The sequence below is a fragment of the Nematolebias whitei genome, chromosome 9 (genome assembly GCF_014905685.2).
Source record: "Nematolebias whitei isolate Nwh7 chromosome 9, NemWhi1, whole genome shotgun sequence".
Taxonomy (NCBI): Eukaryota; Metazoa; Chordata; class Actinopteri; order Cyprinodontiformes; family Rivulidae; genus Nematolebias; species Nematolebias whitei.
Genome location: NC_056506.1, coordinates 30,921,381 through 30,947,639, shown reverse-complemented (window position 1 = coordinate 30,947,639; position 26,259 = coordinate 30,921,381). Strand labels below are relative to the sequence as shown.

General features: G+C 39.0%; 1 protein-coding gene across 1 annotated transcript in view; it reads left to right on the top strand.

The window, feature by feature from the left end:
• kmt2cb (lysine (K)-specific methyltransferase 2Cb) overlaps nt 1-26,259 on the top strand; it is a 77,108-nt gene that overhangs the window by 19,413 nt on the left and 31,436 nt on the right. Inside the window, exons 3-15 of the mRNA XM_037682212.1 lie at nt 4,251-4,339; nt 5,771-5,912; nt 7,151-7,336; nt 8,020-8,129; nt 8,290-8,399; nt 9,021-9,183; nt 9,278-9,449; nt 10,778-10,892; nt 15,786-15,961; nt 16,105-16,457; nt 21,092-21,169; nt 21,394-22,115; nt 23,378-23,497. Of these exons, the coding sequence (XP_037538140.1) occupies nt 4,251-4,339; nt 5,771-5,912; nt 7,151-7,336; nt 8,020-8,129; nt 8,290-8,399; nt 9,021-9,183; nt 9,278-9,449; nt 10,778-10,892; nt 15,786-15,961; nt 16,105-16,457; nt 21,092-21,169; nt 21,394-22,115; nt 23,378-23,497 (2,536 nt within the window). The remainder of the gene's footprint in view (nt 1-4,250; nt 4,340-5,770; nt 5,913-7,150; nt 7,337-8,019; nt 8,130-8,289; nt 8,400-9,020; nt 9,184-9,277; nt 9,450-10,777; nt 10,893-15,785; nt 15,962-16,104; nt 16,458-21,091; nt 21,170-21,393; nt 22,116-23,377; nt 23,498-26,259) is intronic.

The following is a 26,259-nucleotide window of genomic DNA, read 5'->3' as shown; positions in this document are numbered from 1 at the left end:
CATGGATAGCCAATTAACAGATATGTTCTCTGTTCGTTTTTTTGTGTTTTAATGGTCATGGCTGCTGTTTTGTCCTGGCAAGAGAAACACTGAAGATCATTCAGCTCAGTATAGACACCACAATTAATTTCTCCATAACAGAGTTGGTTGAAGTAAATATAAAACGTCTCTAGAGCTGAATAGGGCATTCATATTTAGTTAAAAAAGCACCATCCACTAAGTTGTTCTCCAGAGCTTGGTGGGCTTTTTGCGTAATCGTTTTCCTTTACTGTTCTAATTTATTAAAGCGTTAGGCCTCTAAAGGGATTGATGCTTTGTCTTAAATCCAACTGCAGAGGCAATTAAACTCTTTTAACTTTAACAGATGTGTTGTGAAACAAGGTTTTTTTTAGCTTCGTTTTGGACAACTTCACATCTGTGAATTATACTTATGGAAGCAATCTTTATTAAGGCCCATCGCAAATTCTCCGTGTGTACCAGCATTGATCTTGCAGTAGAGCATAAGAAAAAGGAGGATGTGTCAGATGTTGTCAAAGACCTAGATGTTGCAAAATATTTGATTTGCTCGAGCTTCATCTGCTAGGTAGTCCGTTTCAGATCAGCGTGATTCTTTCCAGGTTTTGTAGGCAGCTCTCTGCTAGCTGGGACTACTTCCCACAGCATTATTTTCACCTTCTCTTTTTCTCTCTCTCCTTCCCCCTGTAGTGGGACTGTGAGGAGGGGGTAAGTTGTGCACAGTCTAGGGTTGAACACTATTCCTGGGTGTTTGTTAGTAGAAGAAAATGCCCGGTTGAATACTGAAATTTGATGCTTTAAGCATGATTGTATGTAATTACAGATGGATGTGTTGTAGGAGGTTATGTAAGAAGCTTACATTGTTGTGCACATGCCCTATGTAGTGTTTATTATATGAAGATTTCTCATACAGCTTAAATTGGCTAAAATGTAGAGTGTCTTAAGTCCAAAAATATTTGGAAGCATCACACATAATCAGAGTTACTATCTGATGCAAAGTGAAGTGGTGTAAAACTCCACCATCTCATTTACTTGGAAAACTTAAGTTTTTTTTTTTTTTTTAGATGGCTTAAATGTACCATTAAATGGGCCCTCTTTGGAGTAGTTGTTAACTTAACTGTGAAAAATAACAAACTGGGCCATTTCCTCATCGCATAACTGAAATTCACACTTGGATATGTCGTTTACCCTGTGGAAAATTTGCCAACTTTTATTTATTTATCAGTTTTAAATATATTTTTCTTTTACCGAATACTTGTTTTCACGCTTCCCTCACTTAAATTGAAATTCCTTCTTTCAAATATAATCAAGACAAGGTTGTAAAGTATGATACAGCATTATTAATGCAATCAGCTGGAAGATAACATCTGTTTGCCCCCAAAGAAACAGCAGTCCTATTTGGTTAAAGTTTAATTCCAGCAGTTTGGTAATTAATGTATTGACTTCTTTCTTCTTTAAACACTTTAATTTCGTATCAGCCACATAGTTAACCCTAATCTATATCTTTAATCTGCTTGAAAGAAAAGAAGAAAGTAACAAAACCTGCTTGTAACTTTTTTCTTTTTCAGTTTAAGGTTGTTTTTGGTGTGCTCATACAGCTTTAACCTTTCTCTTTGGATTATATGATAAGTTACCTTCATGCTCGATTATTGTATAGTTATTACATTAAATGGGATATATGGTTAAGCAACACTAGTCAAGGTCTGTGCAAATCACAGTGTGACCATATACAGATTTTTGTAAAATACAGTTGAAGTAGAAGAACATGGGGAAAAAGCTTTGTGCTTTGAATGTTACATTAGCAAATAAAATAAAATTCTTAAGCTAAACGTGTTAATTTGTATGTAAAAAAACTAAACTCAAACATGGATAGTTAAAGACAAAAGCAGCTAAATTCATATCGTATGTAAGTGTTTTTGTTCAGATGTGTATCTGTGTCAGACAGTCTGCTGGCGTTTATTGGTTTTCACTTACCATGATTTGCAAGTAAATACTTTGGACAATGCTGCTGAATCAAAGATTAACAGACATTCAGAGTTGTTCAGATTGTCCCAGTGTTTGTTTGGTGGTTTGTTTTAACCCACATATCGGCCCACATTCAGCTCCAAGCACACGAAAGCAAGCCACACACCTGAATCACAAGAACCTGGTTAAAATCGCTGCCGCTGTGTGAGGTATTGTGCTGTGATGCTGCGATAGAGGAGGAGTGCCTGTGCAGAGCCACCATATTGGTGACAATGCTGAAATTGGCTTTTGATTAATGGCTTCTCGTTTGTTAGTTAAGCAGGAAAAAATATCACCCTTCTACTTCAAATTGAAAACCAAATTCAACACTGTGTTTTGACTGAGCCTCAGCCCACACTCATGAATTAACCCTCCTGCTGCCCTTGGATCAAAATGGCAGGCCTTGTGGAGCAAGCCAGCAGTTGTGTTTTTTTTGTTGTTTTTTTTTTACCAAATAGTTCAACTTTAGGTGTCTTAGTCAGTTTAGTCTTATTAAAGCAATTTCTGTCACTGTGACTGTGATATGATCAGATTTCTGGCTGCTCTTTTTTCCATTAGAAAATATTTTCACACAGCAGTCTTGCTGGCACAGTCCTGCAACAACCCTATATGGTGGCTACACTTTGGCGTGGTCGATGTAAAACGGAGATCAAAAATCAATTGTACTCAGTAACAGCAAGACAGATCAATTAAAAAAAAGGCATAAATACCTTAGAATAGGTATTGGAGTAGTTGTTTTAATTATTTTGTGCAATTGTGTTGTTTCAAATTTGGGCTTGCATAAACCCATCATGATCCAAAATTACAACAAAGCAACTGTAAAGCCCTCATTTTGAAAGTCCATTTTAGTTCTGGTTGTTCGTCTCAACGTAAGCATTTTCATGTACAGTACAGTGTATGACTCAAGACTTTTAGGTAATTATGTTTTCAGCCAAAATTTGCTAAAGGATTCTTCCGTCATTCTTGTATTAGGCTTGCTTCCCATGGAAGTCATTTAGAGGGAGGAGTTGATTTGGCACACAGCCATTTGTGATTTTTCTCTCTAGTGGCACTGAAAATTACCCCACCGCCCCCAATCTCCTCCCTCACTTCCAACCTTGTGTATCCTCCTGAGTACCCCTGAGACATGGTGCTCTCATTTGGGCTGTTTTTGCTCCCCCTATTTAGCATGCTAACAGTTGATGTTGCTATTTAATTTGCATCCATGATAATTATCCTGTCAACATGCTGCTTCCAAAAGTAGGTTAATTCAGTTCCCATTGGAGAATCTTGATAATGAAAGATCATTCTATACTGTACAAATAGAAGAATTTGTCAGTAGGCTTTTCCACAAGTGGAAAACCTGAAAAATGGTTCAAAATGTAGTCAAGGTTGTTTTACAGTAGTCCCTCGTTTATCGCAGTGGATCCGTACCCTGAAGCCCTGCGATGCGTGAAAAACCGCGAAGTAGGAATAGTAGTACAAGTAGTAAGTAGTAGTTTTTTTTTTAGTGTGTATGTATATATAGATATATATATAAGGCGTTTTAAACCCTTCCCACACTCTTGCAATATTCTAAACAATGTTTCTAAGCTCTAAACGCTCTAAAAGAGCACAGCATGTCATGATTTCAACTCGCTGCCTCTGGCTGCACTCTCAGCCACGCCCACTTTTCTGCTTTGCACGAAGATCAGCTGATCTCCATGCAGAGCAGAGATCAGCTGATCAGATGCAGGAAGAAACTTCTCCCACAGTGGTGGACTGCACACAGGTGCTCAATCATTTTAAATAATGTATTTTAAATAAAACATCTGTACTGATCGTGAGGCTCATCCAACAATCAGCCATTGTGTGTCATGTCCAATCTTACTTTGAAAAGTGTGTAGTGGTTTGCATTAGCTGTGAAGTTTGGTGTTTTAACCTGCTTTCTGATACTTTTGAGAGTTTCACTGTCAGTCCTTTGAGTCAGTTCCTAACTTTCTAGTCCCTATTTGTATAATTTATTTATTTTTCTGATACTGATGACTCTAATACCCGACTGTTTCACACCCCGTATCACTACCAGACTTCTGACTTGCCCAGGGCTCAAGTGCCTCTAATAATAAACGATGGCAGCTGCAATTTTATTTAACTAATTTATGGCTACACCATGACTCTCATCTCCAAAAATCTGCTCATGTTTCTGTCAAAATCTGTCCAGTCTAAAAATTCCTATGTGATCTTTTTTCACTTTGCCTGTTTCCTTACTCTAGGGGTCGCACCAGAGGGAGGGTTGCTGCTGATGAGGAGGACAGTATGGATGGTACTGAGATAGCAGAGTCCATGGACCCACAGGACACAGGTAAGCCTTTGCAGACTCCTTGATACACTGTGGTTTTATGGAGAATGATACAGATGTGAGCTTGTGCATCCAGGTAGCCTCATGCAATAAGTGTTTCAATACCTGTGGCGGAGTCCTCTCCACTGGAGATTGGTGAATGAGAGCTTTTTCTTAGCACCCCATGCTTCATCTTTAGGACTATAATTGAAAGGGTTTAAATTGAAGTGTGAGGCTGTATTTGTTTTTGTTTTTTTATTCTTCTTCTCCTCCTCACTACTTCCATCTCTCCTTTTACCCTGAGATTGGCATTGAGGTGCAGTGGGAAAGAGCTCAAGGCTAATGCCCTCTAAAAGCTTTTTAAAATCCCATCAGTCTCACCAGACCCATTTATGTGCCTTTTTATGTGTGTACATCAGATCATGTGACCACGACTCCCATTCTCGTACATGTCAGTGCATCCCTGTTGCTGGGCCTTAGAAATTGGGGTTCATAAGTGCTAGTAGTTTGCTTTTCTCTTATTGTATTTTACTTTTTTCAATTTTTTATGTGGATGAATCAATGATGGCCTTTGGTTCTCTTTGTCACTCCATCTGGCTTTAGGCTTTAGATGGGAAATACATTTTTTAACTTGTACTGTTTTAAGTGACATCTGGACAGCTGAGGTCATACACATTTTATTGTATCTTTCAAAACTCTCATTGTTTGACATCTTTGTTGTGTTGCTTACATTTTCTATCTATTTTACAAGAAGAAACATTTTATGCATGTTTGTCTTTAGTGCAAGATATTCCTCTTACAAACAATGAGATGTGATTTCCTTTGCCGTTGTCTTATAATTTGAGTGGAAGGTGTCTGCCACAGGTGCAATATGTTTCTGTGAAGGGAATGAGCTTGTATTATTCCTGTGTTATTTCACAGGTTGAGGCAGAAATGTAAAAAAACTGAGCTTATTACACCTCAAGAAAACCTTAATAAAATTCAGCATGTGTTAAATTCTCACACTACTGGGGAATGGTTCATACGATTAGCATTGTAAATTGAAACTTTTTATGATTTAATTTAAAAGCGGGCACCATCGTGTCAAAATTGACTGTTTTCACCAGTAATAAGACTTACTACTTTTCACATTGTGACAGATTATTTTTCATTACTCAGTTCTTGTCATGCTGTGCAGGAATTGATGTTCCCGGTGGGTTTAATTCAACAAATTGATTCCCACGTGTGTTGTGGATCTTAAGGATCTGTTCAGCCTGCAGCCAAATGATGGCTCATGGCTGTCAGGAGTCATGTATTGATTGTCCAGCCATAAAAAAGAGAATATCTAATATTGGTTCACCAACCTAAATAAACTGCTGTGCCCCCCTATTCCTTGGGGTGTGTGTGTGGGGGGGGGGGGGGGGTCATGTTCATTTGCTTCTTAACTGACTAGTCTTTTGTTTTTTGTTGTTGCAGAAATGCACATCCATCAGGTGGAGACTGTGGAAGTGGTGACCAGTGAGGTGCCAGAGGAGGACAAGTCCTCGTCCCCTCTGGCTCAGAGCCCTCCAGCAGAGAGTTCAGCATCTGTTCCGTCAAGTAGAGAAATCAAAAGCAGGTCAGAAACACTAAACTTTCCCTGACACGTTTCTTTTTTTTTTTTTTATGAACAGTGCGGTGTGCAATATTCAGTAATGCATCGTGTAATGGTAGTTTTTACGTTAAAGTGCCTGTGACATCCAATTTTTGTAATAAATATGAATTCATTTTTGGAAAGATAGTATTAACAATCTTGCTTTTGTATAGTAATTTTGTTTGGAATATATTTTGGGGACAAGGGGCAGATATTATAAGAACTCCTTCTTCTTCTGCTGCCTTTCATTTTATTTCTGTGATTGTATATCTTTTTTCTTTTCTTTTCTTTAAATTGTATTATATTTGTTGTTTGAATGAAATGAAATGAATAAATAAAACATACATACAAAACATACAATGCATTGCAAAACCCCAAAAAATTATGCTGCTGACTGAGATGAACAGTTGTAGAGATATTCTCATTCAGAGGAAAAGGAAGCGATTAATGCCTGTAAAAACAGAGCATTGCTACAATGGCTAACAACACAGAGAGTAGTTAAGTATCTGATGTTTCTTTAGATTATTTTGAGTCACTATCAGAGACAAAGAACAGTCAAAACCAGGGAGTTCCCTATTTTAATGAGTTCCCCTTTTATGTCACTTCCTGTTTCACTTTCGCTGCTCCAAGTTCAAAAGAATATATGCCAGTTATGAGAAAAAAATGTGTAAAACTGTGTATTATACCAAATTCTTAAATGTAAAAAATGTTTTCTACCACTTTTTGTACTTGTAGGATATGCATGTTACAGACTCTCAACGTCTGAACATACATGAAAGTCATTAGCTGGTAGATGCAGCATGCTCCTCCGAGGTGCCACATTGTAAAAAGTCAGTCATCAATCTTCTGGTTGAGTTGTTGATGTCATCAGTAGGGGCCAGATCAGTATATTCCTGGATTTTTAAAAGGCACATCTTTTACTCCGTTTACCCTGTTTCCTCATGTTTATTATTTTGAAGAAAATTGCTGAAAAAGTTTAGTTAAATATCATAATAGAACATATACAATTATTAAATCCATTTTCTTCCACTTTCACACAACATATATCAATAATTTACAAAAAGTTTTAGGTTTTCTGTGTGCCAGCCTCTCTTAGATGCCACTCACAGGCCCATCCCCAGAAGCAGGAGGCCTTAATTCATTATGACATGCATTTCACTGTTTTTAGTCACAATAGAGATGTATAATTAAACATCCCTTACTATCCATTCTCTTGCTTTCAGTGAGCGTCTCTGTGCCTTCTGTTACTGCGGTGGTCGTAGCCTTCTGGGTCAGGGGGATCTGCAAATATTCAGCGTTACGCCTCAGCATGAAACACTCTTCAGCCATAATGGTGAAGGAGGCTTGGCAGGCGATGGTGACAAAACCGCTCAGCCTGGAGAAGGCACCTCAGGACAGAAGGAAAAGAAGTAAGTACAGGAGGTTTTATTGAGAACACTGGTGTCATGAAAGGTTTGTTCTTCAAGAAATCAAAACAATCTTTAAACCCTAAACGTTATTAATAAGCTCACAGTAATAAGGCTTTTCTTATGAACGTAGCTTATTAGTGGCGTAGAAGAACATTCTGTTTTCATGTGCTGCATCTTACTGTTTTTTTTTTTTTTGTCGTGTGTAGTCCAAATCATACTGATTTGGCAGCAGCCCATAGAGTAGGTAGTTTATGGGTTTTTGTTGTAATTGAAATGATGCACAAACATAATTGTGAGAAAGATTATGAATATTGTTACATAATTAGATTAATCATATTCTGTAAATAATCAGCTGTATGTCATGAGTGTGCTATCGTGCGTTTTTTTTATTTGTGTCTTGATTTTAGTGTGTTTATTGAAACGCGGGTCTTTTTATATGCTAATGTTCCCACTCCTCATTTTCTGTGTGGCATCACTTAGAGAAGCTCATCCATTTCAACAGCTTTCATGAGACGGAACAGCTAGCCTCTTGTACATGTGCCATACAAGATGGCACATTTCCTCCCACCCCTCCCCCGCAGCCTTTATTTGCTCTTTAACATTTTTCTCCCACTTTAAATCTATGGTCCTCACTTCTTACCTGCACTGGCTGTCGTTTCTTAATTTTTTTTCCTTTTCACCAGTGGGTCTGAAACCTGCCATGAAGAACCAGATCCTGCCAGTCGATTTTGGGATGAGCTTTCTCATGTCGGCCTTCCACAAGATCTTAAAGTCCAGTCTCTCTTCGAGTCAGGTAAGATTGTTTATTATTATTTTTATCCAAGCATTGATTTGTTTTAAATTTGGATTCTCAATTTGTAGTGCCTTACTTGTTATCACTGGATCTGTTTCAGAGGAGTTTTTTTTTATTTTTTGCTAATCACACATTTGTTATTTATAACTTGAAATTTCAGGGCAATGTTGGGCACATCAGAGTTGTGCCTTGTGGTCTGATGGTGTTTGTGAGGGCGAGGGACAATCTCTGCTTAATGTGGACAGAGCCATTGACTCAGGGAGCACAAAGGTGAGTCGAGAAAAAAAAAAGTCTGTAGACTAATGGGTGTTAACACCACCTTAATGTGCTAAGGCAGCAGGGAGGTACCGCTTCACCGAGGCACAGAAAAGCTGATGGATCAGACTGACTGGTAAAGGTCGACAAGGCAGCGTGGATTTCTTGGCTGTGAAATGGAAAAGGTCATGCTACTCAACAGCGCAGATCTCTTGGTAGCAGTGGTGCTGCTCATGGTTCTATGATTGTGTTTGCAGCCCATCAGTCATGCAGCCAAATAGCATTTCTGCCACTTGATCTTTGCCATGGCTAATAGCCCACACTCATAAACCTGAAAAAAAAATGTAGTCTTCAGAGGAGATTGTGCTGGTGCAATGAGCAAGGGACTCAAATTTAGGTCAAAACATACCTTTTTTAAGCTCCAAAATTCCTAAATTATATTTTTTACACAGACATGAACATGTAAGGAGGTTTCATTAAAAAAGTAGTCGTCTGTGAACTTGATTTATAATTTCCCTTTGGAATTAATAAAGTATTTTTGAATTGAATTAAGAGATTTTATTTTGGTGTTGATGAAATTTTGGTGCAGACGTTGACAATTTTTGACTTGTGGCATTTTTTTCTTCCTGTTCACAGCACTGTGCATACTGTAAGCGCCTTGGAGCATCCATTAAGTGCTGTGCTGAAGGATGTGCTCAACTCTACCATTACCCCTGTGCAGGGGCAGCCGGTACCTTTCAGGATATTAGGACTCTCTTACTCCTCTGCCCAGAACATATTGAATTGGCACTTCACAAATGTAAGTTGAGCCAAATTTACAACAGTAACATCTTTTACTCGATAGAGATGGCATTTCCTGACTTACCTGTCCTGTGGTCTTTTGCTGCCCGTAGTTGTAGATGATGTAAACTGCGTGTTATGCGATAGCCCAGGGGACTTACTAGACCAGCTCTTCTGCACCAGTTGTGGGTTGCATTACCATGGGATTTGCCTGGACATGGCTGTGACCCCTCTAAGAAGGGCAGGTTGGCAGTGCCCTGAGTGCAAAGTCTGCCAGACATGCAAGTGAGTCACTTTAACCACCCACCTAAACAAAGCACCATAAAAAAAATAAAATTCCCCCTCACATATCATGGTCTCCCACTTTTCATCCTTTTTAATTTCTGCATCACTTCCAGGCATCGTGCTCACTGATGGTTTGTTTACCTCTGTGCTTTGTGGAAAGCTAACTGGAAGTTGTACCCTGAAGCTCAGTTCTTGTAACCTCTGACCTTTCTTTAAAAAGCATAGCTACTCTGGCTCACCTGAGACAAACAAGCTTGGTTTGCCAATGTGTTCTTATTTGCATGCAAACCCTGTTGCTACTGCATATGATTTTTTTTTCAAGAGGAGGCAGAGTTTATCATATAAGTTTGCATCAGTAATCAAGACCAGCGTTAAAATTACTAGCTTATTTTTCACTAGACCCATTATTTTATTGACTGTTCATGGGATCTTTCTTAATGTAGTTGTCTTGCGTCATATTCATCTTGTTCTTTTATACAAGTGGTCTTTTTTATTTTTAATAATAAGTTTAATCTTGTTTTACATTACAAATCCATCTCAGAGAGCATGAGTAGTTAGTCTCTTGTTTGTACTTTTTTCAGGCTACAATTTTAACAAACTGATTGTCAATAAAAAAATAATATTCAGGAAATTAAAGGCAGGCTTTGTGGTAGAATTTTTTTTTTTTTTATGAACATGAGCCTTTTTCAGAGCCCTCTGCTCTGATATGGTGTGAAAATAACATGGCAAACCTAACTATCTGTACACTGGTAGGTTTTTTTTCTTCTTCTTTTTAAAACCACATCCACCGTTTAGATTAGTAACAAGTTCACATTTAATTATTTAATTAGTTAATATGTCAGTCAGAGGCCAGACGTATTATGGCACAGTCTCCGTACATCATATGTAAGTCCATAAACTTTCTCTTGACCTGCCCATAACTTCTGATCCCATCAGGATTATTTAACAAAACTTCATACGCATATGCATCACCACTAGATGAAGTATCACACACACTGTTCATCACCTCAGCTCTAAGGTGAAGGTCACAAATCAAGGTCAAATTTTATACAATGTATTTTCTTGCCAAGGCCGTAGCTACAAATTGCTGTATAATAGTTTGTATAATATGCTGTATGCAGTACTCTTCGATCCAAAAAAAATTTAACTATTAAATAAATGGTAGGATTTCATCAAATTGATTGTCCAATGGGGAATTAGAGGTCTAATCACTGGGAGAGAAAAAAACGGTGACCATAATTTCCATATTTTATTAATATAAATTCCTTTTAAGTTGGTTTTGTTTAGTACCAGTCATTAACATCCTTCACAACTTTATATTTTTTTAGGAACCCAGGAGAAGACACTAAAATGCTGGTGTGTGACATGTGTGACAAAGGTTACCATACCTTCTGTCTGCAACCTGCTATGGACTCTCTTCCCACCAATGGATGGAGATGTATGGTAAGAACCGTCTTGTATAATTCTGGGTGGCTTACTTAAGGTTACCAAAAATCCCAGTTATTTCAGCCTGTAAGTGAAACACTGATTTAAATTTGTAATGCATTATGATGGACTCCCAGGTTTTAGTTTGTACGTGTCAAGAATCATAGCATTTCATTTAGCTTTTAATTTGAGCAGCGAAGTGGTTGTTTTTATTTCCAATAAAAAGAGCTGTTATTTGTTTTTCCTTTTTATTGGTCTTGGATCAGGATAAAGTGGACTAGCTGATGTCACCTTTTTGATGCTTCTCCTATTTTGTAGTTAAGAAATGACACAGCAGCTGATCTTTCAAAAGCTTCAGTTAATCTTGTCATCAAAAGATGCACTTGTGCACAAATGTGTGGTCACTCAGGTGGCTGATGAACACGCCACATTATGTCTTTCATGCAGTAGTTGCATTGGGTAACAGAGGAAGAGGTTGCATGCAATGAAAGGTGTTAGCACTTGGCCTCTCTGCATGACTCAGCATGGAAAGATGTAACCCACACACATCTTTGACGTTCACTTCTCCTGAACACCTTCCCCCAGCCCGTCTCCCCTCATATGATGGGTTTTGTTCTGAGTTGCTTCATCTATTTGGAATGCAGATCAATTAAAGTTACGGTAGTCATTGTTCAGTTTCAATGCTGTGAAATGTTCTGCTGATGGTTTTGTTGGTGTGAACACCGAAGTGGTAGTTGGTTTTATTTTTATTAAAGCCTCATCAGGATGAATAAGTTGTCAGTCACAAGTAGGGCTGCGCCATATCATATCGTTCACAATAATACCAGTAAAAAAAGCTTGCCCGGGAAAATAAATTCTATCATGATATGCTAACTAGGGATAAGGCCGATCCAGTATCGGTATCGGCCTCCGATACCAGTATAATTTACGTATCGGATTTTTCCGATCCACCTGCCGATATTTCCGATCCATGATGCATGTTGGCTACAAACTATGGAATGGATTTCCTGAACGGCGGCGTGTCTCATGAACCCAGAGTAATAAGACCCGCTTCACATTCAGGAAATTAATTTCATAGTTTGCAGCCAGCTACAACGTGAGGGCTGAGTTAGCAGCACTGTGGCTAACAGCTAACCAACTTTTCATCTAAACATGTCCGCTGTGTGGAAGTATTTTACACTAGAAACACCACAAAACAAGACAGCAACGTGTAATGTCTGCAGAGCCATAGCGCCACATTAAACCGCATTAAAGTTAGTTTTACGATGGACATTCGAGCTCCGAGGCTTCAGTGGGGCAGTACTCTTTGCTCAACCCGAAAGAAGCAACTCCAACCGGCCAACCGCGTCCAATCTGCCCCGCTCAGTCTGCCCGTCTCTGAGGAGGGACAGACTCACGCGGCTGTCCCAAATCAGGCTGCCTGCTTCGGACTGAACAAGAAGAAGACATCGCTGAAGCCCCGGAGCTCAAATGTTTACAGGGAAGTTGCTAAACTTCATCATGATTAATGACCAATGATCAGTTGTAGAAAATGAAGGATTTCACAGTTTGATACTTGCATCCAAGATATAGTTTACCCTCTAGGAGATATTTATCTGTACAACAGTGCACAATCATAAAAAACATATGATTTGAAAATTATATTAAAAACAAAAACAGCTACATTATAAAGTGATGTAAAATACCAAAAACAGGAACATGTCTTTTAGTTTATGCATGAACTTAGCAGATGTTTGAAGACATTTAACATTTTATTTAATGTAATTAATTTATTCATTCATTTAAAAGAGACAAAATAAATATAAAAAAAATCATCAAAAAGAAAACATTGAATGAAAAGAGTGCAGAAAGAAGAAAAAAATTCTTATATCTGCCCCTTATTTAAAAAAAATATAAAATAATTAAACAGTCACTTAAAAGCTAGGAATAAAAAGAAACATGTTTTGTGTTAGCAGAATTTAATTCTAACTTTAAAATTTATCCAACATTAATAAAACTTACCTAAAGTTGCCTTTTTGGACATGCATGCATATATTTGTACAAATTGTACTTGAGAGGAGATTATTACAGCCTCATATAAAATCAATGATGATCATGATATCGGAACTGGATCGGTATCGGCCGATATTCAGATTTAGGTATCGGGATCGGATCGGAAGTTTAAAAAAGTGGATCGGTGCATCCCTAATGCTAATTTCATGACGTAAGTATTCAGTGTTTCCCCTACCATTGTACAAGCGGGGCGCCCCGCCCCGTTAACAGAAGCAAGCGCGCGGAGCTCCTGAACTGAACTACACCCCCCCCCCCCCCACCCCCCCTGTCAGTACTGGTGTAACGCTAATTAGCTGGGCGCAATACTAGCTAGCTAAAAAGCTAAAAACAAACAACGCGTGGCTCAGCTGTGTCGCTCCACCCAGCTCTAAACTGCCAGTACAAATGCAGCTCTGCTTTTTTCTCTCCCCCCACCCCACTCTGAGCTGCCTGTGCGGGCGCAGCTCGGCTGGGCCCCCCCCCCCCCCCTCGTTCTAAACTGCCGGTACAAACACGCGCAGCTCAGCTGTGTCTCTTGAGTTCCACAGTCCATGGACCAAGAATGGAGTCAGGTGATGAAAGACAGAGCATCAGAGAAATGAATCGTTCCTGCAGGAACAGAGGAAGCTGAAACACCACAAGCTTCAGGGTCAGCTGATCACCTTGTTACAAGTTTTGGAAGTTATAGCTCATTTAAAGGCAACATATATTTTGTCGTATGTTACATTTATGCTCAGCAGATCTTAAGCTTCATTTTATTTAGTTACTTTGGGAAACTGCACCTGCACTTTAGTTTTTGTGGTGGATTTATTGATGTATATTTTGTGCAGTTTTTTTCAATCTAAATAACAGAAGGATCATTTTTATTTTATACTTGGAGACTGAATTCTTTACTAAATAATTTCAGTAAAATTAATCCTTGTTTTTTTTTTTTTTTAAATACTGCAAAGCAACATGTTAAGTTAATTTTGTCAAATGAATAACTGATTTCTGGGTGGGTTTTTTTTTTTTTTTTTTTGTAATATCACAAAATTTATCGTTATTGTCAGAATGCTCTGAAATATCACAATATTATATTTGAGCCATATCGCCCACCCCTTGACTCCATTCATGCCTTCATCGCAGTGTAATCCGCTGAGTGGTGGGATGACATATTTACGTCATGAAATTAGCATATCATGTTATCATTTATTTTCCCCGACAATTTTTTTTACCAGTATTATCGTGAACGATATGATATGGCCCAGACCTAAATTGGAGACATCTGAGCTGTGCACTGTTTTAGAGCGTGATGGACACAGACACATCTGAGCTGAGTGCTGTTTGTCCTGACAGTTTTTGAGCCGGTCAGCGTGAGGGTTCAGAGTGAGGGAAGATGTTGCTTTTAGCTTTTTAGCTAGCGCGCTGCTAACTTGGAGTAACGTCAGTGCAGGCGGGTGGGGCGGGGGTGCGCCCAGCTCGGTTCGGTAGACTGTGCGCTCGGTCCTGTTGATGCGGCAGGGCACCCCGCTTGTATAATGGTAGGGGAAACACTGTTTGCATTGACCACCGATTTATGGTCAAGTCTGACCGCGGAGCCTTACCTGAGTCTGACTGTGCACGAACAGTGACTGGGAACTGTGCAGCTCAAATATCGAGACCAGCTGCTTTCCTGAGGATCAGGAAATTGGCTGATGGCTGTTCTGATCAGCTGTCCTTTCAGGCAGCATTTCATTTGTTTTCAGCATTTGTCACAAGTTTTGGAAGTTATACCTCATTTAAAGGCAACATATTTTTTGTTGTAGGTTACATTTATGCAGATCTTAAGCTTTAATTTTATATAGTTTTTTTTTTTTCCTTTGGAACTGCTCCTGCACTTTAGTTTTGTGGTGGATTTTGTTCTATATTTTGTGCAGACTTTTTCAATCTAAATAACAGAAGGATCTTTTTTTTATATATACTTTGAGACTGAATACTTTACTAAATAAAGTAATTGCAGTCAAATTAACCCTTGTTGAGATGTGTGTATATATATATATATATATATATATATATATATATATAATACTGCAAAGCAACAAGTTCATTTTGTCAAATGAATAACTATGATTTCTGTTTGGGGTTTTTTTTTTTTGTTAGGTTTTTTTTTGTTGTTGTTGTTACATCACAAAATTTATCGGTATTGTCAGAATGCTCTGAAATATCACAATATTATATTTGAGCCATATCGCCCACCCCTAATACTGTATGTACCATCACTAGCTGAGGGGTTGCGTACCCCTCTAATAATTTTTGCTACAAGGTCATGGTCGTAAAGCAAGGCCTAATGTCATGTGCCATTAAAATTTACAAACCTTTTTTTATCACGGATAGTTAAATAAATTCAACCCCAAATAAAAAAAAACCAAGACATGTCTAATAATGTTGACGTTGACGATGTAAACCCAATTTTTAAAGAAGCCACAATGCTTGAAATGTATCTTGTGTAGTAGCTCAGGAGAAAATCATTGTATGTCAATGATCTGTTCACGTTTAGCTCATGACTCCCCCTTAGAATCGGTCAATTTGATATTAAGCAAGACCCTTTCTTTATCTTAATTAATGTTTGAATATTGTTTGTAGTTCAAATTTCTTTTAATGTTAATGTTGAAAACAAAAACGGTCCAGCCAGACACTTTCTCTGGTTACAAAAAAGCCAACTTAATCTCACTGACTTTACTAAAAGAAATATTTTTTACTGTATTTTTGCAGTTCTACCATATATATGTTAAAAAGTCACTTTTTAATATATGCTGTCACTGTGGGTCTCCACGTCTTCTATTTTATGAATGAAGTGTCAAGTCTTTCTATTAATATGGTAGTATGTCTAAATCGTTTTGGATATGCTCATTTTGTCCTCAGAACTGCAGAGTATGCATCCAGTGTGGGACACGAACCATTGGACAGTGGCACCACACCAGCCTGCTGTGTGAGAACTGTGTCCAGAACCAGGACCCTGCTCTGTGCTGTCCCATGTGTTCTTGTATTCTGGACCCCGAGCATCACAAAGACTTACTGTTCTGCCAAACTTGTAAGAGGTAAGAAACATTTGTCTAAAACTTGTTTTGTTCCTCTTTTGTATCTAGTGTTTAGGAAACTGTGAAAACCACAGTGTAATTTAAATCTGAACTCTAAGGCTGGAAGAGATATCTGCCTAATGGTTTATTTGCACTTCTTTCAGATGGCTACATCTGGAATGTGAGCGTCAGAACTCAGGCCAAGGAGAAATCCACCCCAGGGAGGACTATGTTTGTTCCAACTGCAGGTCTCCGACCGAAGGGCAGGCGCTACAAGCAGAGGAAATGGACCTCGGCTCACAACTCAGCCCTCAACCAGCCTCCATGCACACAGACTCTGAGACTGGCTTACAGCTGGCTCAAAAGCACACAGACCTTGAAGGTGGCTCTCAGCTGCCCTCTGAAATGCACAACGACCCTAAACCAGAAGTACTTGCTGTCCCATTGCACTCAGATCAAGAGCCTCTTCAGGTCTCCATCCAGGAAGAGATGTTGGGCAAATCAGACCAGAATCCTGGTGAGTCTAGATTTTAAAAATTCTGGACTACTGACACATTAACTTCTTGATTTATTTGCTCTATCTTGTTGTTTTGACTTTAGATTTTTATTTATTTCTCTGAGATACTGGTAAAAACAATCTGTTTTTCTTAAGTGTGCTAATCATTCTAACAGTGGAAATGAAACAGTCTTTGTTGATGAAGTCACATTCACATAATTCCTGGCCATTTAGGCCCAATTCCAACAATTGGTTTTTATTAGCAAATATTTACTTCCTATGCATAAACAATGGATTTTTTTTTACTTTTAGTTAAGAACCCATAAAATAAGCTTTATCATATTATAATTTTTTATTTATTTAAGTTCACATCAAAGTTCCACAGCATCACTATTTGAGGTAAAGGCAGATGCACAGTGGACTCTTGGCTAATTTGGAAATGGATCAATTTAATACCTGTCATTGTAAGATCTTGATTCAGAGATTCAGGGATTCTTTATTGTCATGTGGTGCAACAAAATTATATACACAGGGTCCCAGTTGCATCCAACAATAAAATGTAAAAGAAAAAGAAAAAAAAAAACCTAACAAGATCTAAGACATGTAAGAAAAACATAGCTAAAAATACACTAAGCACTAATAGCATAAAAACAAACACAATACGCTGAACAGCAACACGAACATGAGTGTGTGAGCAGATGAGCACGAATGAACACAGCAATATGAAACGTATCAGCAGCAACAACATGTGATTATCCTGGTTAGATATTCATTAGTCTAACAGCCTCAGGGTAGAAGCTGTTCCTCAGTCTAGTGGTTCTACACTTAATGCTCCTCAACCTTCTTCCTGAGGGGAGTGGGGCAAAAAGTGTGTGTGCTGGGTGAGTGGGGTCCTTCATGATGCAGGTGGCCCTCTTCCTACCTAGGTGGCCCTCTTCCTACCTATCTTGCTAAGTTTCTGCACAATAATTTAGGGAGTTTGATGACAAAGATCTTGTAAATGTGTTTCCTTTAATTATTTCTGATTTAAATTTCAAAAACAATATTTGTATTTGTAATCTGAATGTTTCTGGAGACTAGAGTTGGCTTGAACTTTGGCTCAAACACTAGAAGACCTAAACCTCATATTTTGACATTTAGGTCGTTTTCACACCAGATAGTCCGGTAGACTCGGTTCGGTTCGGGACCAATATTCATAACATTTTGTTTACATTTGAGCTGGTGAGTTTGCATTCACACTGCACTGTGCAGTCGAGTCAACCTGTTGAACCAACCTGTTCCCCCGCTCGCCTGAGGGGGCGCTGCACCAAGAACTACTGAAAGAAACGACACAAAAACCTCTGAAGACACGTCTTCTTTTTCTTCTGTAAATAAAAATAAAAATGAAGTGGCATCAAGTTTTAGCAGTTTTAGGAGTTATATTTTGTCATTTTTCAAAAATGGACTTGGCATGAGCAGAAGATGAGGCAGAAGACCATGGAGAATATTGTTTTTCACACAAGGCAGCTGACGGCTCCATATAAGGTCAGAGAAATGCGTGTTTGTTTACCCTGTGGAGCGGGGCTCGGTCTGTTTACATTCACACTGTACTCGAACCGCGCTGGAGTTCACTTCTACCGTACCGAGACCTAGGTTTTAGCCCGGGCCAGAGTTCGCCTTTTTGTTCCGTGACACAGTTCGATGGCGCATTCACACCTCCCTAAACGAATCGGACTTTCTAGGAAAACGAGCTAGAGTTCGATTAAAGCGGACTAAACAGGGCTGGTGTGAATGCACCCTTAGCGACACCCTTACCTACCATCATCCCAGAATCTGTTAGTGTTTCTAAAATTTGTTGTTACAATTCATATTGACACTAGGGATGGTTTTTTTTTTTTTTGCTTCTAAAATCTGCCAGGACTAGAATGTACAAACAAGAAAAAGTACTGTGAGCTGAGGATGCCATAAGCAGCCCACTCGTTTAGCCAGCTGATTCCACTGTCGACACAGAATGGATAGAAGTACCATGATAATAATTATATCACAGATCCCCTGTCTGCTAACCTGCCTTGGAGCAATGCTGGCTCATTCATTACTCCTCACACAGCCTGTCTGCTTGTACTGCTCACCATGCGCAGATGGTCTCATTTTACTTTTTTCCTGCATTCTTATTTGTCTTGGCTAACAACAGCTTGCTTTCCCTGCTTTATTTTTTTAAAGGCACAGTTTGTGAGCTATCTGTTCATTCAAAAGGAGCTGATGGATGTTGATTTTCCTTTAAAGACCTCAGTTTTTTTTTCTTGGGCTATGTACATTAGATGCTTGGATCTTGAGTTAAGGCTGGTTGCCAGAAAAACAAAAATGTTCTGTCATTGTTTCCAGGCTTAAACAAGCTTCCATCCTCCCTTCATGACTTTTTTTAAAGAAAGGGTGCAGGAAAGTTTTGTGTAGACTGAATTTGCACCTCCCTCATCAGTTGTTGTTTGCAGTCAGCTGTGTATGATTGCTGACCTTGCTAAAAATCACATCTTGGCTGCTACTAGAGCCATTACTATGATTTCACTACTACAGAAGCATCACCATTCACTCTTTAAGGTGAAGCTGTCATAGGACAAATAAATGTGCCATGCTACAAAAGTTAGCATGCAATTAAAATCCTACTACAATAGTGTATTGATAACTAATTCCTTTTGTGGTGCACAATTCAAACTTTTTTGAAAACCCCAGTATTGTGCATCTGTGGCATTTTTGCTTGTTGTTGCGCTGTTGAACCTCATATGCCTCTCAAATGGTTATAGAGACATTTTATTTCAGTACAAATTTGCAATTAAAAATGTGTGTAATATAACTATACTCCCACTCTTGCACTTCATGCAAATATATTTTTAACCAGAGTTATTCAGCACTTCTAAAAATACCTCTTCTGATCCGTTCGGAGTAGGGCTAAACAATTTTGGAAAATATTCTAATTGCAATTTTTTTTTTTTTTTTTTTTTTTTTTTTTTACCTCAGTATTGCGATTTAATATGCCATTATTTTTTAATGTCTTCTTCTCATGTATTTTTCAACTAACACAAGAAATTAATCAATCTGTTTCAGTTGCAAAAAACTCCACCGTTTTCAACTCCGCTGCAACTCTGTTTCTGCATTATTTGTATATCTCCAGGATATCAACTTGGCTAAAATGTGTGCATGAGGGCATTCTGTACCGCTTATCCACTGTGTTTACCAAAGCCACAAAACCCAGGTTTGGTCACTATATCGGTGGGCGTCATGCCTTTTGCTATGAACACCATTATTGCTCGAATTATTTCCGCGTGCCATTTCGAAGTACGTTCATACAGAGTAATACCTACGGTCAGTGATCCCTGTCGGCTGGTACTTTGCTTACTTGAAGTTGAAGCACTGGTCATTGGCATTCTAGCCATGCAACTATTGTAAATGGCTGTGGTGGTTTTTTTATGTTGATAAAGATTTGTGGTGTTACCTTGAGAGGTAGCAACAGCGCAAGGCAGGTTCTGGACAATACATGTCGTTGCGCAGCGTCTTCTTTTTTATAGCCAAAATAATTCCAAACAACGGACGTGCTGCCTCTCTTTGGTACCAAACTTTCAGATGTGTCCGCTTCTGTCGAACCTGATGCCATTGTGCAACTGGTTAAAGCGCAGTGTTGACTCTCCTGCTCCCTGCTCTGCTTTGCTCTGTTCCACTCGCTCGCAAGTGACATAACCAAATCATGTGACCAGTCAAATTGCAGCCTTTGCGATTAGAAAATCTCGTTTTATCATAATCACAATATTATCGCAAATGCTATCAATTGTTCAGCCCTAGTTCAGAGTGAACGAATGTGTCTATAGTGATGCTACAGACGAGCGCTGTTAAATCTGTTCTGTCAGTGCTGTTAGACCTGACTTTAGACTCAGGCTGCAGTCTAAATAATGTCACCCTCATCCATAACTCAAGTGTTTTATTAATCTCTAATATGAGTGTAAGTGCGTGAGCTGAGCTTGGTCAATAGCTGATAGCAAGAGATGGTAGAAAGCTCGTCTCCCTAATTTACTTTCTGGCATGAGCACCGGATGTGCACCTGCAAGCTGCACAGTCATGAGCCCAGAGCGCACAGACTCTGGGATGTTGGTTGTCATGGTTATCCCCTTCCCTGGCAGAGATGCGTAGCAGGTGCATGTGTGTGTCGGGATCAGTGTGACATGGGAACTTGTCGATTGAAATAGTGGGTGCCTCCTTAAGACTAGGCTATCTGTACTGTCAGATGCTGTTTGGCAGAATATTGGCTCGATGTGTGGATTCCTGATAGTCAGGAATGACTGGTTCCATTCATGCTGGACAAGTTGAACACATTGATGGCTTTGATACAAAACCCAATGGAGAGAGAAAACGCTACAAAACGAGTGAGAAATAAGATTAATGCGGAAATGTGGCACGTGATTAAAGATTCTCTTGTTTAATGCTGTCAGTCTGCTTGCCACTCTAATTAACATTTACTTTTAGTGCTATTCCTGTCTGCCATGAAGAGGCAGTCATTTCTCGCCCCTTTTAAAATTGTTGGAGGTGTTTTTATTTTATTTGTGTTTGGGGTCTGTCCACACTGTTTGTTTTTGTCTTTAATGAGATAACATCTAAATAAGTATTTAAAAACCTAATGTACTTGTGTTTAGAAGCCTCAGGAGGAGCAGACGTTGATACACAAGTTACCGAACCTGCGGTCAACAAAACTCCAGATGATTTGAACCCAGGTTTGTACATGTAATCAAACATTTGTTGACACTTACTTTTAGACAAAGTCACTGGTGTGAAGTTTCCTCCATTCGTTCCATATTGATGGCATAAATATGCCATAATTTACGATAATAACTTTATGTAGATTTTACATTGAGTCGTACAGTCGTATACTTATATGTTTAATGTATTTTTGCTGAATAAATATAAATAACACTATATACTTTTTTTCTCTTTCAAGACTCTAAACCTGTAGCTGAAGTCCAGCTCGCTTCCACAGAGAGGCCTACATCTTCAGCTTCTCCAAGCCAGGAATCCTGTCCAGCCCAACCGCCTTCAGAGGCAGTACAGACAGAAGATACCACATTTCAACTCAAACCAGCAAATACAGAGGCCTGCCCCAAACAGGGCACGGTCAACCCCAGCACAAAGGATTTTAAGGCCATCATCTCAACAACCAAAGAACCAAGTACTACATCACTACCTTTCATTGAACAACCAATGGAAGTCACATTATACCAGCCTTCAGGTATGGATGTAGTCAGGGCTTCTTTCCTGGAAACTGCTCCAAAAGACCCCAACAAGGAGAGGAATGAGGGTATATTTCATATGACTCTGGCAGAGACTGTTAAGCCTTCACCTTCTTGTACATCAGAGAATATCAGCTCTACACTGGACAGCAAGCCCAAAATGTCATTTCCCAGCTTGTCTTCAGAGGAAAAGCCCTTCAAAACTGCTGTGGAAAGATTAGTTGAAATGGTTTCTTCTCCTTCTCACTCTTCTTCTCTGGCCAGAGGGACGACTCTCAGAGAACCAGCTCAGACTCAGATCCTGTCCACTCTAAGTGACCACAGCAGTTTAATACCAACAACTCCTCTTGTTCCGTTCACACCGAAGATTGGCATGGGAAAACCTGCCATTACCAAGAGGAAATTCTCTCCAGGGAGACCACGAGTGAAGCAGGTATGATCGTGGGCAGAAGGTGGGAGAGATTAGTGATAATTATTGGGTTGTTCTACCTGATTCACTGCTTCTGCTCAAGTAATAAACGTAAAGCATATTTCTTAGTAATTGTTGCTGGAAGCTCATGTACTACTTGTGTGTCCTGTGGGTCATGCACTATGAATTTGGATTCTTGCCTTTCTTCTGTTCAAATATGATCCAAGCAGCTTGTATGGCTGTGGGTACTGCTTTCAATTACATTGTTTTTGGTTGTTTCTTTGTACTTACACCTTGCAGTGCCCTGCACAAGCATAGCAGGAAAACTGCTCCTTCTCCACTTGCTGTCCTCCCTTCACAATTTTTGTAAACATGAGTTATTAGTCACATCTTAAAGATCCCAATTTAATATTAATTATTTCCTGTCAGTCTTGTTTTTTTATGGCTTGAACTCTTCTGGCTGGCAGTTCTTGCTGTCCACCTCAGGCATTATCATCAGGCTTTCTTTTCTTTTCATGGTCATTTCATGAACATTCTTCATTGTTTTATTCATCAAGTCGGATAATAATTACCATATTTTGCTATTCTACATATTACACCATCAATGGCAGTGGGGAATTTTTGTTGTTTACCATAAATTCTCTTTATTATTGGCAGCAAAATTCTTAGACTACCACACAGTCAATGTGGATTTCCTTGACAAAATGATTGCATGAAATACACCCTTGGGTATGATAATTAGGACTGATGCAGGTGAATATAGATCTAATTTATTAAGTTAGCACAGGGCGGAAGTTATTTTTTCCACATTCTGTAAAAATCGCTACAAAATCAGGAATTTCCTTTTTAATCTATAATTTGTTTGGATAATGCACTAATGTCGTTTTTGTGTTGGCATTCTAAATATATGAGATTGCCATGTTAAAATGTAACCGCCCCCTCTATTTTATGTATGGAGCATTATTAACCCTAACAAATTGTGCTACTAACTCAATGGCTTGCCAGAACTATGCTTTTTAAAGTAGTTGCATGAAAAATGACAATTGGCTTTAACACACCTTATAACTTGACCTGTAAATGCTTCGGCATGCATGATTTTCTTGTACCCCTGCTTAGATGGATGTGTTTTGAAGATTTTCCAAAGGTATACATTCAAAGCTCATCACATTTCTTTAACATCTTTCTTTGTTTGTTTTTGTTTCTTTGCTGACTGTTTTTAAGTTGCTGCATTTTGTCGCCCTCCTCCTTCCCTCTCTCACTCTCTCACCCATCCCTCCTTACCTTAGGGTGCATGGAGCCCCCATAGCAGTGTGAGCTCACCCTTGTCCTGGTCACCAGACCAGCCAGAGGGGTGGGACCCAAGGACCAGGCAGTCCTCCGGCAGCCCGGGGTGGAGCATCAGAGTGGTAAATACAGTGTCTCACCAGAGATGGTGAGGCAGCTGCTGCCCCCTCTGCCCTTCCTGCTGTGATGCACACTCTTTTTTTTGAGTGTTGCTGGTTTTCACTAATGTACACTGTAACCAACATCTGAGAACTGATCTCCACTTTACAGTGTGAGGAAGCTCATAAGTTAGTTTGCAGTTGATCTAATTCATCAAAGACATTGTAAAATTTATGCAAATAATTTAGAAACCATTGGCATCTGACCTTTTCTTAGTCAGCTATGCTCTGTTGTTTTTCTCAATTTTTAAGAATGACCGTTTCTGTGTTTACCTTCACAAAGCCATTAATGTGGATGCACTCATTTATACTATCTTTGGGTCCGCTCCTCCACCGCTTTTGACACATAGGTACATACTACACAGGTATGCCTAACTGGTAGTGATGATGCATTGGCTTTTCAACAATAATTAAAAAAGGGAATATTAGTGATCTATCACCAGAATTCAACAGTTTTGTGTTCTTCTGGTCTCTGAGTCATTCATTATCCACATGTGTATTTGAGGAATTTTTTTTTTTCTCCAAACAACTGCATTATTATTTTTACTTGTGGTTTAACTGGTAATCATCTTTCTTTGTTGTTTATGGGGCCACTTTTTAAGTGTGTGCAGGTGTTGGCTGCATGCATAGTCTGCAAAGTCATAAAATCCTAGTCTGTATGTGGTGGTCCCAAGCAGCCAGGTATGGATGATGAAACTCATACCACACAGGTCTTGCAAGCAGACAATGGACTGGACAAATTGGGTCTTATTCTAATGTGCACTCAATGATTTATACACTGCCTGGCCAAAAAAAAAGATTTGCCACCTGGATTCAACTAATCAAATAGGTACGAGCCTCCTATTGGATAATTACTACATGGGCGATTATCTTTCAGCTGGCAACAAGTTATTTAACCCCAACTGGTGCAATGAGTTGCTTCTCATTTCTTAAACAATCATGTTGAAAGACACATGGAGTGGTTGTGGAAAAGATGTCCAGCTGTTTGAGAAGGGTCAAATGATTGGCATGCATCAAGCAGAGAAAACATCTAAGGAGATTACAGAAACTTCTAAAATTAGGTTAAGAACTGTCCAACGCATTATTAAAAACTGGAAGGATAGTGAGGACCCGTTGTTTTCGAGGAAGAAATGTGACTGGAAAATAATCCTGAATGATTGTGATCGGCAATCACTTAAATATTTGGTGAAATCAAATGTAAGAAAAACAACAGTAGCACTCAGGGCTATGTTTAATAGTGAAAGTAAGAGCATTTCCAAATGCACAATGCAAAGGGAACTCAAGGAATTGGGACTGAACAGCTGTTTAGCCTTAAGAAAACCACTAATCAGTGAGGCTAACTGGGAAAAAAAGACTTCAATTTGCTAGGGAGCATAAAGATTGGACTCTGGAGCAATGGAAGAAGGTTATGTGGGCTGAGTCCAGATTTACCCTGTTCCAGAGTGATGGGTGCATCAGGGTAAGAAGAGGGGCAGGTGAAGTGATGCACCCAACATGCCTAGTGCCTAGTCATCAATGCAAGATCTTGGTGAAAAATTAATGCAACACTGGATGGAAATAGATCTTGTGACATTGCAGAAGCTTATCGAAACAGTGCCACAGCAAATGCATGCTGTAATCAAAGCTGAAGGCGGTCCAACGAAATATTAGTGTGTGACCTTTTTTTGGGGCCAGGCAGTGTATTTTAAAAGTAAATTTGTTTTGATTTTTGACTCGGCAAAATGGCTTTAAGAGCTAGAAACAGTGTTACTCTTAGTTAAACGTGCTTTAGTTCCCGTTAAATAACCATGTAGTTATGTAACGTGATTTAAAGAATAGTGCTCCAGTTTGGAATCGTGATCAAATTTAGTCCATGTGTGAAGAATTTTTAGCGGAGGTTTTAGGAGGTTCTGTGATGTAAGTTTGACAATCCTGATTAGCCTCCGGCCTCCTGTGGGGAAATGTGCCTGAGGCACACTGAAACTTGGCAGAGACCTTTTCACTTTAATGGATGCCTGTCTAGTAGTCATTTGCATCAGTTTGGTAAATGTCAAGAATCAGGTGATTTCTCCCCCCCCCCCCCCCCTCCCCACAAATTGTTTTATGGTTTTTGACTAAATGTTTTGTTTGTACTTATTTTTAGTTTGGCAAGCTTTTTTTCCAATGTCAGACATGGCTGTCAATACAATATAGTTGAAAAATACAAATGAGAATAGATAATATGAAAATGTTCTCTGTTTTTGTCCTGATGCTGCTCAATAATCCAGGTAGATAAATCTAACAAGGTTGAGTCAGGTCCTTTGGATGGATTCTTCTTTGTTGAAACATTTTGTCTTTTGCATTGTGTCAGAAGAAGTTTTTAGATAAAAGACGAAACGTTTCAACAAAGAAGAATCCATCCAGAGGATCTGACTCAACCTTGTCCGGCTCTATTTTTATTCAACAGCGCTGATACACAAGGCACTTGTTCTGTATTATCTTTCTGTGACAGCCAGACCTTCAATTTTCAGTCTTGCCCGATGGGTGGAAGCCGAAGAATGATGTTCTGTACCACAACTAAACATAAAATAATTAAAACTCTAGGTCAACAACTTGTGATTTAGCATCTAGTTATCAACGAAAAAAACGTGTGTTCAAACCCTTGTGAAGAGATCAAGTTTTGTCTGTTTGTAAACACTCAAGTCTTCAGGAACACTATGATAATCATCTGGATTTTAATGTATTTCTTACTTTAGTCAGTGTAACAT